We start from the raw sequence: 13,804 nt of genomic DNA, 5'->3' as shown, positions 1-13,804 counted from the left end.
GCTGTACACTAATCTCACCCAGTTTTTAATTATTTTTGTTGATTATTGTTGAATGGAGGTACCTAGAACTTTGTTTTAAAATTACTTTAGCCATAGCCACTGAAATCAGACTGAGGTGCCTTTAGGCAGAGCTTTTAGAAAATTTATTTATTGTTTAAGGTTAAAGATGCTAATGTGTTTGGACTATGTTAATTTATTTGAGTTTCTCTTTTTCTTTGACATTTGCTAGACAGCAGTTCTTTGCTGAAATTGCTTTAAGTTATTGGAGATTTCGAAGAAGGTCAGAGGATTTTTCATTCACAGTTCACCAATTCCACTGCATCCCAAGCTATAAGAAAAATCTCACATTGCTCATGCTTTTCTCTTTCTGTGGTTAAATAGCTTATTTTTGTCTCCAGGGCTTACAATCTGGCACCTCTCTTAAGCACTAAATTCACTCAGTTGAAGGGTTGGTAAGAAGATCACTGCCACACCCCTTAAAAAAAAAAAAAAGAAAAAAGAAGCACAAAAGCTACTTAAATAATTCTCTTCAGGTTAAGTAATAGTCTTCAGGGATTCCTGTCTGGACAAGCAAAAGGAATGTTTACAATTCTCCCCTCTAAGCAGAGCAGCAAAATACAATACATTCCCCTTGTGGCAAATTTCTGCTAAATCATGAAGGTCTTCCCTTACTGAGGGAGGATAAATAAAAGACACTTATCTAAACAGCAGCCTCCAGGGCAGACTTTTCTCCCCGCTTGGTGTGAAATGACTCTTTATGCCTACCTAGAAACTTCCATGTTAATGAAATGTTTCTTAGATTCCCATTGTGGGAATCTAACTCCTCACTCCTTTTTCTAGACAACCTTTTGGGCCAGTGGCATTGGCTTTTAAGGTAAGCCTTAACTTAACTAAGTGAAAGGACTTAGCCAGTTTATGGTCTAAATGACTTACTGTTTTTCTCTTTAGAATTTTAATAATTATCTTTCTTTCTTATAATTTCCATAATTATCTTTTGTAATTTCTACAATCTCGAATATCTCCTCATAATTTACTGAGTCCTCTCTGATCACAATGGCATCTATCAGAAGGAAGCGTTCAACTCTTCATGGGAGACTTTTGTTCTAAAATGAGGCACTGCTTTCTTACAGAAAGAAAAAAAAGGTTTGCTGAAACTGCTTTCTGGAGCATCCACGAAACGCAAGCCCCGATTGTCACCTCCAGCATCACCAACACTGGAGGCTGAGCAAGCAGCCGCAGAATTAGCCCTGCAAGGTGCAGTTGGGCCAGAGCTTCCATCAGCAGGTGGTCACAGCAAAGCTGGATCCTGTCCCACTGACAGCGAGGTCTCTGGGCTGGCACAGGAGACGCTGCATTGGAAAACAAGTTCCTTGGATTCCTCTATTCCAATAGTGCCGCCGCCTCGGCAGCCCTGCTCATCCCTGGGTCCAGTCCTGAATGAATCCAGGCCTCTTGTCTGTGAAAGGTAAATTATCCTACGCAGCTAGACTCAGGCAAACCAAGAAAAAAATCCACTCTCTGACACGTGCAGTGTGTATTAGAACTGCTTCAAAATGCTGAGATTTTATAGCAAAATGAAACAATTTTTAACAATGCTTTATGTGTTTATATATGCTTTGTTTACTCTTCGTGTTACTTTGAGGTTTTGGAATCAATAGACACTCAAATATGGTGATCACAGGTCTGGTGGGAGAACTGAGGTAGATAAAATAGGCCGCCTCTTTTGCAAAACATGAACAGATTTTAATACTGCATTTATGACTATCAGGTTAGGCCTTTAAGATTATTAGCAGTGCATATATGCTGAATGAGATCCTTATTTATGAGTAGACTTAATATGTGATTTCTTGAGCTATTGCAAAGATACTTTTATTACCTGAATGCCCTGTTACTGTGCACTCCACATAGCATGCTCTAGGGCAGCCTCTGTGTCCTGGCAAGTGAGCTTGAAAAACACATAGTTGTCTGGACTCTGAAACTGCCAGGCAGTTGCTTTAAAGTTCTGTCACTTTTCTTTTGTGTCCACCTATTATTTTCAAATTTCCAAGTCCTCAGTAGATTGTACGGACTGTGAAGGAAGTGGCAGTTTTTGAACTTACTGTCTTCTTTTATTATTCCTGGTAGTAGACAAGCAATATGAAGAGCGTCATAGGATTTCTTTTGCAGTAGCTACAGGATTGTGTGGTGTGCAGAAAAAAAATAGTGGAGTTGCAATGTTAACAGCTCTAGGACTGAACTGATTCATGCTGACTATTGTAGACTTTGTTCTGATACCATTAACTCACGGTGGGCATACTGTTGTGTTTCCAGAGGCCCATTGATCTTAAGCTACATTCATATATTAAGAGCCAGACAGTTGTAAGTTTCTAGTTTGTTTTTTATTTGACTTCTGTTACACCTTTAATATTTTTTAAAAGATTATTACTGTTTCTATGCAATTTTCTTGCAGGAAATTTGTATTTCATAACACACAGATGGAAAATAAAAACTGAAAGACTTTTTAAGAATAACATAATTTATTTTCACATTATCACAAGTATGTTTGGCACAATAATATGTTTTTATGCTTTGAATGTGAAAATAGTATCAAATTCATTCTGGCATGACCAGTGGATATTTGTGTAAAGCTATTTGCATCTTTACAAAAAGCAATTTTTTCACTTCTGTGATGGGCATTTTTTTTCTCAGAATGACTTACAGAACATGATGCTGTATAGTTTTCTTGATATAGTAATAGCATAGACTCAAACGTTCTTTTTAATATATGTCTGTATCCTTAATGTTATTTAAGTAATTACTACCAGAGAACTGCTACCACAAGATCACTCTCTGTGGTATTCATGCAGAATTGCTATATTTTGGTCAGTGTATTTAAATAGAATTTCATCTGGGTTCTCTTTTGCCTTTTCAGGGCAGGGTTAATGCTTTTCCTCGTGATGTGCTGTTGTCATATTTCCATTTATTTAGGCTGAATTGCTTAAAATGTGTTGCTTAATAATGCTTACCACTTACATTGTACTCAATATCTTCAAAGTAATTTATAAGCATCAACTAATCTTGATTAGTCTGCAAGAAGGGATGGTTAAGAATCATGCTGATGATGCAGTAGTATCTTCAGTGAAAATTTGGGGTTGAGGAGGAAAATATTCATGAGAATAAGCTCAACAAAAAGCTACAGAACAGAGACATCTCCTGCTAAGATTATTCTGCTCTTAGGTACCACATTTCCAATCACAGGCTACAATCTGTTTAGAAAATGAAACAGTACTCTCTCTGTTCTGACTCTGGCTTTGCAGTATAATTTTTTAGTGTTCAAGTTTTATTTTCAGAGGTGACCAGAGGATTTAGGAGTCAAGTTCTGCTGATTATTCTGTGTGAATTAGGAGCAAAAGTAGCTGGCTCAACTCTGGAAAGCACTTGAGAATGTTCCTGCTTTGGATACAGAGTTTTCTCCAAAGTCCTTGCTTCCTTTAAGACGCAATAGCAAATTCTTATTCTCCATGCTTCTCCATTCACTAGAACTGCAGATAGTCTTAGAGTACCTCTTTCCTGTATGTTCTACAGAAAATTGGAAGTAAAAATTGTGAACTTGTTTCCAATCATACAGAATAAATGGATGGGCATTTGATTTGTTTGATAGCAAACAAGCTCTTTGTGGCATGGATTTGCAGATGTGTAATTAATACCGCAGGCCATTTCCCTAAAGAAAGGGAAGATGATGACATTCCCTTCTATGTTACTATTGCAGGTCTTCCCTGTAGCAAACCAGTAACGTAGTTCCATTCCTGTATTCACTCTTCTTTTGTGCACTAGGTTGCTCACTGTGGCCCATGGTCCTTCATGCGTTCCTTGTACAGAAGGACCAGCAAAGTTAAAAAGAAATTTCAGCCAAGCCTTACTTCCAGTTCGGAGCAGTTTGGAGAATTCCTGTCACCTGAGACTTTGCAGTGGTGTTTGGTCATTTCTTCTGATTCTCCAGCCAAGACACAAGTTGTCTTTGGGTGATATGATTCTTGCATTGATGCAGCACTGACAGGGCCAAGGATCACTGTCTTTTCTTTAAAAAGATAGACCCAACTTCCTGCAGTTCCCAGAGGGAGCCATGTTACGTTACGAAAACAAAGTAGTTTGGTTATCTCAGAGGTTTAGTATTTTCCATGACAAGAGGTAAAAGAGTATTTCAAGCTTTTTTCATGAGCTTTCTCTTTTAGAGGGAAATATTGATTAAATAGCCTCAAGTTTTATAGTACATATACAGCACTGTAATAATAAACTTCCCAGCACCCCACAGTGGTATTAAAGACCTGAAGTTGAACCTAAACACACATCATTGCATATCCTAAAACATAATATGTATCCTTCAACCAGTTACAGTGAAGGACAGCAGTAATTTTGTTCTGTGATTAAAGTGACTGACCCTAAGTCATTTTATCCACCATAAAATGACTGGTGTAACATCTGCTTCCAGTGAGCAGGCCAGTGGCTTTAGAGGGTAGTAGGTTTTATCACATCTGGCAGCATTTAATGCTGTTAGTTAAACGCTGAAAATCAGTCTGCCCTAGTTGGGCATTGATTATCTGTATGAGTTAAGGCACCTACTCAGCAGATAGGAGAGCTGCACAACAGTAGGGTATAGGTGAGCTGAAAAGTAAAAATTCAAAGTGCAAGAAGAAGAAAGTAAAACAAGAAGTTGAATACTCAGTATTAATTTAACTTGCATAATAATAGTAATTCCAACTTTCTGGTTTTTTCTCAGCTAAAATTTTCTGCATGTGAGAAAATATTTTTATCTACTTAGTGATCAGAAAAAACACAGATAATTGTCCAAAAATCAACTCCAAATAGCTGGGAAGAAAAGCAGTATTTTGTGTCTAGTGAAACAGAAGCAATGAAGAAAGGGAGAAACACATAAAATAGATAATCTTTTTCATGTTATTGAACAGTGCAAGAAATGCCAATATTAAAAATTAAAAGTAGAATGGAAAAATGTGAAGACAGACCACTGCCACCACCCCCCCCCTCCTCCCTTCCCCAAATATATTCACAAATAACAAAATGCAAGAGCACCGTGGGATAGAGCCAGACACATTAGGAATATCAGGAAAGAACTGACAGCAAATACAGTGGCTGCTTCTGGGAAGCTAAAGTACTTTTATTTTTGTAATACTAATATTTTGTCACTAGCTGATTAAAAAGTATTAGGATAATATTTTGAAAATTATCAAAAAATACCATAAGACAAAGAAAACAGAAGAAAATGCACACTGTGCAGCTCAGGTGTATCAAATATTATAAATTAGGTGACCATTCTATTTGATCTGTGAATTTGGCCTTCAGGCACTGAAAACATTTGTGAATACTGAATAGGGAGATAAACAAGGAAGGATTTTGGAAGACTCAGATATGTGGTAATGAACATGTTTTTCCAAAACATAGGTCGCACTTAGTAAATGTGATTCTTTTACTCCAGGGGCCCGGCAATTGAACTTCTGAGTTGAAGCATAAGCTTTTTAACTCTGCGTGAAATTGGTAATTTTGGCAGTATGTTGTAGATGATGGAATAAGTAATGGAAAAATAGCTTTTGTTTCATAGGTGATAGGAGGTGATCTGAATAGACACCTGTGTGAATGTGCAATGAGTCTGGGTCTGATCACCTCTATCTGGGCAAATAGAATTTGTAAATTGCGGTGTAAAATTTGATGGCTTGTCATAAGAAAAGAAGAAGGAGGTGTGATTTAAAGGTGAAAAGCCTGATGGGTTTCTTCTCATTAAACATTGAAAAATATAGTAAAATAGCATCTTGACACCAGGAGTGTTGTGCTTTGGTTTAGACATTGTATTACAAGATGGATATCAAAGTAGTTGGGAAGTTAAAAGTTAACAAGAAGTACTAAATTACTGTAGGGTTGAGGGAGTTCAAAACTGTACAGAAAGCTCAGGAGAACAGTATTTCTGCGCAAGTTGGTGATCCTCTAGGGATGGCAAAGATGGGTTTTTGCAAAGCTGTTTCTGTTAACACTGGGGAGGCAGCAGCAGAAGCTAAGGAAAGAACAGACTAGTCTATCAGTTGAGGAGAGCACTGAGGTTACTGACGGACAGCGTTTGAAACCAAGCGTATTTCAAGTCAAATGTTTACAGGGCAGCATTTGACAGAATGCAAGGTAAGTAAGGCAGGTATTATTTCTTGAAACTAATTTTTTAACAGGCTTTCTTTTGGATAAAACTAGTGCTCTGTGTGTGTGTTACGTAGCGTGTTGGTTAATTTTCAGTCTGAAAGCAACCCGTTTATTACAATAGTAGAAGTTCTTTATAGTGTTATTGCAGTTCTTTATCCTTTACTATCTTGTCCTAGCTGAGTAGAGGCTATTGTTTTATCTCAAGTAGTTTACAGTCTTAATTAAACTTATAGTCTATTAAAAATTATTGCTTCTTACGTCCTAAGTCAGCATTAAACCTCGAGTTACCCACAGCGTAAGTTAGTGCAGGCATCTACCATGCTGCCTAGGTTGGATGAAGAACATTCTGAAGCTGTACACTAACAAATCTTGTAATTGGCTTGGTAACTTCTATGAAGCACAAACCTAATAATTCCAGTGCTCTGAAATCTGGGGATTGTAATAACTGAAATAAAGTCATAGTTTATCAGTCACTAATAACATTTTATAACTGATTAAGTCCTAATATGATTTGCTATACATAGATTTCCCAAGATACTTTATTTATACAGTGCGGCTACTCTTTTCTGAATACTTTTAACTACATGGACAGCCTTCATTTTTGTTTTATATGTTCTTGAGTAAAATGTGCTGTGATAATATAGTTTCTTCATTTCAATATTACAGAATTAACTTGGATTATTATGTGTGTGTTGAGCTATGATTGGTATTCCATCCTTTACTAGAAGTGTCCTGTTATTTTGTGTTTTCATCAGATTGCTAATTTATTATCTTAATCTATTAAGATATTTTATCCTAAGATTATTAAGATAATATTTATCATAATCTATTAATACATAATCTTCATGAGTACAAAGTGTTCTGATTTTAACTGGAAATCAGATTTTGTCCAACAGATCACCTAGCACTGCATTTAAGGCTCTTAACCTTAGAAGCTTTTAAATTCTACAGTCAGCCATGGATTCTACTTGACCTCAACATGCAGACATTACTGTTTGTGTAAATAGAAACCAAGCTGTAATATCTATCAGAACACTTGATCAAGAAGTTGACACAATTGTCTACAGAGCCGTAACACTTAGATTTTAGGTTGATGTGAACTCCAACCAATCTGGAAGAGATTGAGTAGTGTTATGCATGTTTAACAACAGAGATCGAGGAGTGTAGCCTCTTTTTAATGCGAATTATATATATTTGAAATTATATATTATAAATATTATAATATTTGAAAAGTGATTTTACTGTGAAAAAATGCAAATATATACTTTTTTTAAAATCAGGTGCTTAAGAAAATGATTGCGTTGAACACTTTTAAAAATGTTTATTTCTAATGTAGTAGCACACAAATTGTGCAACTGTGTCCAAATAAAATGGCATGCGTTCTATCCTGAAAAGCTTCCAAGCTAAATGAAAATAATTTAAAAAAACAAGGCAAATTAATAGGTTTTATTAGTTGTTACTTTGTTCTGTGCCTTCCCTTAAGAGCCTTCCCTGGGATAACATCATATTAACCATAAAGTCGTAAAATTATGCCCAGTTAGTGCTGTGAATGATTTGGTTATTTTTAAGTCACGCTGGCTGGAAGAGTCTGCAAATTTATACCCAAAAATGTGTTTGCAGTTTTCTCCTGTTATTTAACCATTTTATGTATTTTTTTTACAGGGATCTTGGTGAAAAAAAAATTGATAGGAGATGCATACATTCAACTTAAATTCATTACGCTGCTACTGTTATTTTCTGTTCAAGATGTACTTTTAAGTTGTTATGTGCTCAGAAAACAGTTCTAGGCAGTTTCCTGTTTTAATAAGTTTTAACATGCAGAGGAATATTTTTTAAAGCATTGGGTTTTGTTTTTTTTTTAAAAAAGAACCTAAACTAAGGTATTTTTTTCTAATTACACAGGTACAGGGTTGTGGTATCCTATCCTCCTCAGAGTGAAGCAGAACTTGAACTGAAGGAAGGTGACATTGTTTTTGTACACAAAAAACGTGAGGATGGCTGGTTCAAAGGCACTCTGCAACGAAATGGAAAAACTGGCCTTTTCCCTGGCAGCTTTGTAGAGAACATTTGAGAAGATTCATTCCAAGAGCTTCAAATCATACTGTACTGTAAAATAGCACAAATATTTTACCAGAAAAAGCACAGTCATGAAATATTTTCAAATGACTGTAACGTAAACAAAAATCTACATATTTTTACAGTGTCTATAGCACAATTACACCAGCGAACAAAGAAGATGAAAGCATCTGCTGGTTTTATCACTTCGGATTCTTAATTGTGATGTGTGCCTTGTACTGTCTGATTTATTATATAGAGGAACTTTTTTCCCCCCAAGTATGTTACATAAATGAACAATTGTTTACAAGGCTGTAACTAATTTATTCTTGTTTTTTTTAAACTTGAATTTTGTGTAATAGCTAACATTCTTGTGACTATGATTTTAACAAATTATTAATTTATGAAAGAATAACTAAGGGGAAGCTGGATTCTCTCCTTAGGAGCAAGCAATTATATCTGATAAAGAGCCTCCCGTTTATCCTCTGGACATTTTTCCCCTGCTGTGTCTGACAGTGGAGTAAGTCTCTGTTTCATGAGTTAATGTTGAGTGGTGGTGATGTGGCGTCAAATAGAATTTGCCAACTGGGGAAAAACGTGTATTTTGTTCTTTGGACAGAGAAAAAAAAAAAAAAAAGTCAGTGGTGTTCTTGAGTCTAGTTCTACTCCTTCATAAGTCACCCAAGTAGAGTAATGTTTCCAGGAGGCAAAGATATATGTGAACAACTGAATAAAATTCAACCAGCTCAAGGTTAGGATCATCTCAAGGTTAGGAAGGAAGAAATTTAGGAGTGCCAATAAGAAATTCCCTATACCTTCTGTCTATGTAATAACTTGGCTATGTGAACAAAGCTTAGCTTTGTATATTTGGCCAGTTCTTTGGGCATTTAGCGCTCAGGATCCAACAAAATTGGAAGGAATGTTAAAGCCCAACACTTTGAATGATTATATCTTGAAAACATCTGTTTGATAAGACTGAATATAAAAATAAAATTATAAGTTGTACTTAATGTCTAAAAATGCCTAAGAAGTGTAATTTGCTATGTTTTCTTCTCAAACTGATCTGCATGGCCAAGAGATGTTTTAAAATGTCTGAGCAATAGTGGTGGTAAGTGATGCACTTGTGTTAAAGTAAAAGGCTGTATGAAACACTGTGAAAACTTTACTAACTTCTTAACCATTGCTACTTTGGTATGTTCTGACCTTTTCTTTGTCTTGCATGTGTTACTCAATTCTTGCAGTAATATAACTGTGCATGGTTGGCATTTTCCATTCCAGTTTCCTGTTGCTGTGTTATTTTGCTCTGAAAGTTTCCCAAAAGCCACTTGACCAAAACTAGTGAGCAACTCACCTTCAAGCAGAGAAGGTGTCCAGTGTTTGGATCATTAATAAAATATTTTCATGTCCTTGCAGCTGATGGATATAAAGAAAGCAGCCTGCAAAAAAAGTGTTGTTAGTCTTTCAGGGTTTTGTTAGAGATTTGACACTGGTGAACACACACGCTACTCAGCTGAACTTGTTTTTGGTTTGTTGGGGTTTTTTTTTATTGTTTGATTATAGCAGTTTAGTGGTGATTTTTTGCAAGACACTGAGCACACTCACCTCCAGTTTAATCTGATGTAATTTGGCTGGTACTCAGCACTTTACAAAGGGAAGCCAGTAGCTTGATTCAGTGTCGTACAGTACACAGAAACAGTGATGAAAAAGTACACAGTGATGTGTTAAATCCCTATAATTTTTTTGAGGTTATACATTGAAAAATATCAAATGTTAATGACAAAGATTTCTTGCAATATCAGGTAGTATCATGATGGTCTTAAAAATAAGAAAAAATATATTATAAATATATATAGTTGGACATTGACAGCATTCCCAAATTAAACAACTCTCTGAAACACTGTATAATTCAGTTTTTTGTGTTTTTAAATATTTTTAAATAGTTTACTTGAATATTCATGTAATATATAAAGGTTTTGTGAAATGAATTTTAGTTAGAAAGAAGCTGGTATCAGCTTTTGTCAGCATAAATTGGCACTAGCGTGTCATAATATTCTTATTTTGGAAAATTTAGTGCATTTTATATTAAAGACTACTAAAGGTTAATTTTTTCTATCTCTGCTCTCCATATTTTAAACTAAGTGACTAAGGTACCTCTATTAATAGAATTTCATGGTGTAAAGTCAGTTAAAAATCAGCTGTTAATCTAATAGTTCTGTTAGATGGAATACCTTTTTAATTGATTTTTTGAACATTAAGTAAATGTTTGTAAAAAGGGCTTATTACATAGCAGTGCAACAATGACAAAAATGCAGTTTATCATGCCTTTTTTGTGATCTTTTAGGGGTTAATTTTTGGTTTTGGCTTGGGATTAATTCAGTGTAGAAACAGACAAACCCTGTGCATTTGCGTTGTGTAATTCCATAAACAATTTTGTAAGGTATTTTATATCTGTTTGAAGTCCAGTGAATGTTAAGTGTTTGATTTACTATGTTAAACTTCCAATCCTAATAAATATTTTCTTAGCAAACAGCTAAATCAAAATGTGTATGCAAACATTAAACCTAAATTACTTGTAAAGAAGTTGACAATAAAATTACCAGAACTTAATTTCAGAATTCATAGGAGGATATTTCTGCTCATAGAGAAAAAGTCTTCAGATTTCATGTTAGAAGTTTGGAATGATGACTATAATGCAAAAATTGTAGAGAGAAGTAAGGATCTGGCTGATCTTTCCCATGTCCTTATTTCTGCAAGTAACTTCACAAGAGGTAGGTAACTTCGATCTCAGTCTCATCATGACTGACTAGTTTGGTCTTGTCAACAGCATATCAGGTGCATAGTAGTTATAAAGTGCTTTCCCTTGAGGAAGAAGTGTCTAGCATGGTGGATCTGCTGGATATATATTGAGAGATAGTCCCCAGCCATGAAGGTGAAGCATCTACCTGAACTTTCACTGGGGGCAAAAGTGTTTGGTGGCAAGAGACTTGTCTGCCCTGAAGAAGTTTGCTGCTACAGCAGTCAGACAGTAACTGCCTAAATAGATCTTGATTTGAATGCGGATACGGCTCTGTTATACACAGGTGGCTGCAGGGAAAACGGTAGAAAGTTAATCCTAAAAGCTTTTGCAATAATGTTTAGACTCTGTTGACGTTTCAGCTACTGCGATAGACTCCTTGTTAGTTACGAAGACTGACCAGGACCTAGAGTCTGCTAGCAGTCAGTGCCACAGCATTAAGTTCTTTCTATAAAGAAGGAGCATGTAGTCTAACTTTCCTTAATTAAGAGGGGAAACATGATTTGTAGAAATGCAGAATAGAGAATATAGAAAAGCAGCTTTATTTGTTTTTCAGATTTGTGATCTGACATCAGCGTCCATAGGAGAAAAGTACACAAAGTCATCATGGCTGTGCAGTACATGTAAGACTATTTCTTTGGATTGGGGGGTTTTTTTGGTATTGTAATTATTGAGTAATTCTAATATGTGTTTAACATTTGGCTTGCCAAAGGTGCCTGAAATCCTGTTCGCCCTCACTTCATTACCTTTGCCTTATAGCAGTAATGACAATTACGATAGTTTTGCATACGCTTAAAACCATGGCTTCTGAGCATTCTGGCTTTTTTCACAGGGCTGGCAAAATGTATTTACTGGCTTGTTCTTTCCAGTAGCTTTAAGCAAATGTGTTTAAAGGTGTATATTGACTTTAATGAAACACAAGAATCCACTTGTCTACTTAAAAAGATTTGTGTCTGGCATTACTAAAACTCCGACAGTATAGTCTTTCATATATGTGCACAGTAAAAAAGTGATGCCACTGGTTTCTGTGGGACGTGCCAATGCACTCGTCATCTTTGGATTCTTACCATGGATCTGCAATATGTATACTTCTCAAATCACTCTCAGGGGCTCTCTCCCTGCACTTTGATACATGGTTAATTGTAAATCTTCAGCAGATTTGACCTGAGCAAAACTAGTGTCATAATTCTTTTGAATGACTTAATCATTCATAAGCTGGCATACTTGAAATATTTGTACATAGAAACAAAAGAGCTGAGAATGGTGATGGTGGATGGTGAGGACATGGACATTGAATGTGGAGAAAAAATGGGAAAGAAAAGGATTTGGAAGACCTGTATATGGGACCTGAATCTTACCTAATTTATTTATGATCTTAGTTAGCAGAGTCCAGCTTTGTGAAAGGACCTAAGAGGAACTTGGCTGAAAAATCAGCCCTTGGTCTTTAGCTAGTCCCTTAAGCTTGTATTGGTTTGCTGCTTGTATCTAGAGCAACTGTTGTTGCGGTAGGCCTGAGCTGCATTGTGGTTCTCATGTGAAAACATCTGAAATCCAGAACTAGGCATCTGTATTCCTCAGTTACTTGAAAGGCTTGATATGATGGGTGTGCTTTGAGAATATATATATCACACCGAGTTAAATAAAAAACACAACAGGAGTTGCCGGTTGCCATTAATAAACAGGGATAGTGTCCACTTTCTACATAGTTTATGCAGTAACACTAATATTAGAGGGCTCTGTTGGGAAACGGTATGGATGCTATGCATTCTCCTTCCACAGTGTTAGCCAAATTGCTTTTACTTTCTAGGAGACAAACTTATTGAGAACCTTGAAGTTAGCAGCTGCTCTGAAAAACCTGAGGTCTCGCCTTTTTGAGCCTCAGTTTCCTTGTTTGCCAACCTGACGATTCCCGTCCTTGCAAGGTATGTAATGTAAAACTTGTTTTGGAAGTAAAGGCTGACTGGTTTTGCGAATTCGCAAATAGATTCTGATTGATTAGACCTGCTTCCAAATACAATCAACAGCTGGAACATCTAAACCCTTCTCCTAGAGACTGATTGCCGTGGGTGAGAGCCTTAGCTGATCCATTTGAGCAGCTGAAGCACACTTTGATCAGAATCAGCCTGTTACACGGAACAAAACAGAATTCGCTATATCCAATCTGCAATGTGCAAAAGCCATTCAAAATGTAACATAATGAGCATTTCATGCATGCCTATCAAATCATACCAGATACACTGAATATAATATTGAGTAGATGTCAGAAATTACTATTTATCTGTTCCTTCTACTGTACTCTTTCCTGTCAGCTGTATTATTTTGCTGAAAAGACGAGTGGCAAAACCAGTTCTTAACTTCTCTGCCGTTCCTAGTCAGTGGAGTAAAGACAATTTAAACACAGTAACGTTAGCCCCAGATTTCAATTATTCACAGTTATAACTAGCTCATAAAAATTCCTCTTAGCCCATGTAAATGAATAGCACTCGGCTGCACTCTGCAGCCAACTCCAGTGCCTATATTACGGTTCTGTTTATGTGGCATGCAGAACACAAAGGTCTTCCGACATTTGCATCTAGTAGTCATTTAGATCAAAACCAATTCACAGGATGTGTCCAAACACTAGCTACATTCTAATTTCAGAGTGGTGGGAACAGCCTGTACAGGTGTACAGGAGTGTAGACAGTAGAAATTTGGCTAGCACAGCAAGAAAAAATACCCTTTAATTATAAAGGCAGAAAGAAAAATGTCAGGATTTTTAAATACCCGTACAGGTGTTTT

The 13,804-nt window shown here is 36.2% G+C and overlaps 1 protein-coding gene across 2 annotated transcripts in view; it reads left to right on the top strand.

Annotated features, from left to right (window-relative positions):
- The window catches only part of SH3RF1 (SH3 domain containing ring finger 1), a 93,046-nt gene extending 82,207 nt beyond the window's left edge, over positions 1–10,839 (top strand). For both annotated transcript variants that reach the window (XM_075751866.1, XM_075751867.1), the window contains exons 11-12: positions 1,131–1,465; positions 8,080–10,839. In XM_075751866.1, coding sequence (XP_075607981.1) covers positions 1,131–1,465; positions 8,080–8,248 — 504 coding nt within the window. In that variant the 3' untranslated portion in view covers positions 8,249–10,839. The remainder of the gene's footprint in view (positions 1–1,130; positions 1,466–8,079) is intronic.
- Positions 10,840–13,804: the final 2,965 nt, after the last annotated feature.

The sequence above is a fragment of the Balearica regulorum genome, chromosome 4, assembly GCF_011004875.1.
Source record: "Balearica regulorum gibbericeps isolate bBalReg1 chromosome 4, bBalReg1.pri, whole genome shotgun sequence".
Lineage (NCBI taxonomy): Eukaryota > Metazoa > Chordata > Aves > Gruiformes > Gruidae > Balearica > Balearica regulorum.
This window is presented reverse-complemented; position numbering and strand designations above follow the sequence as displayed.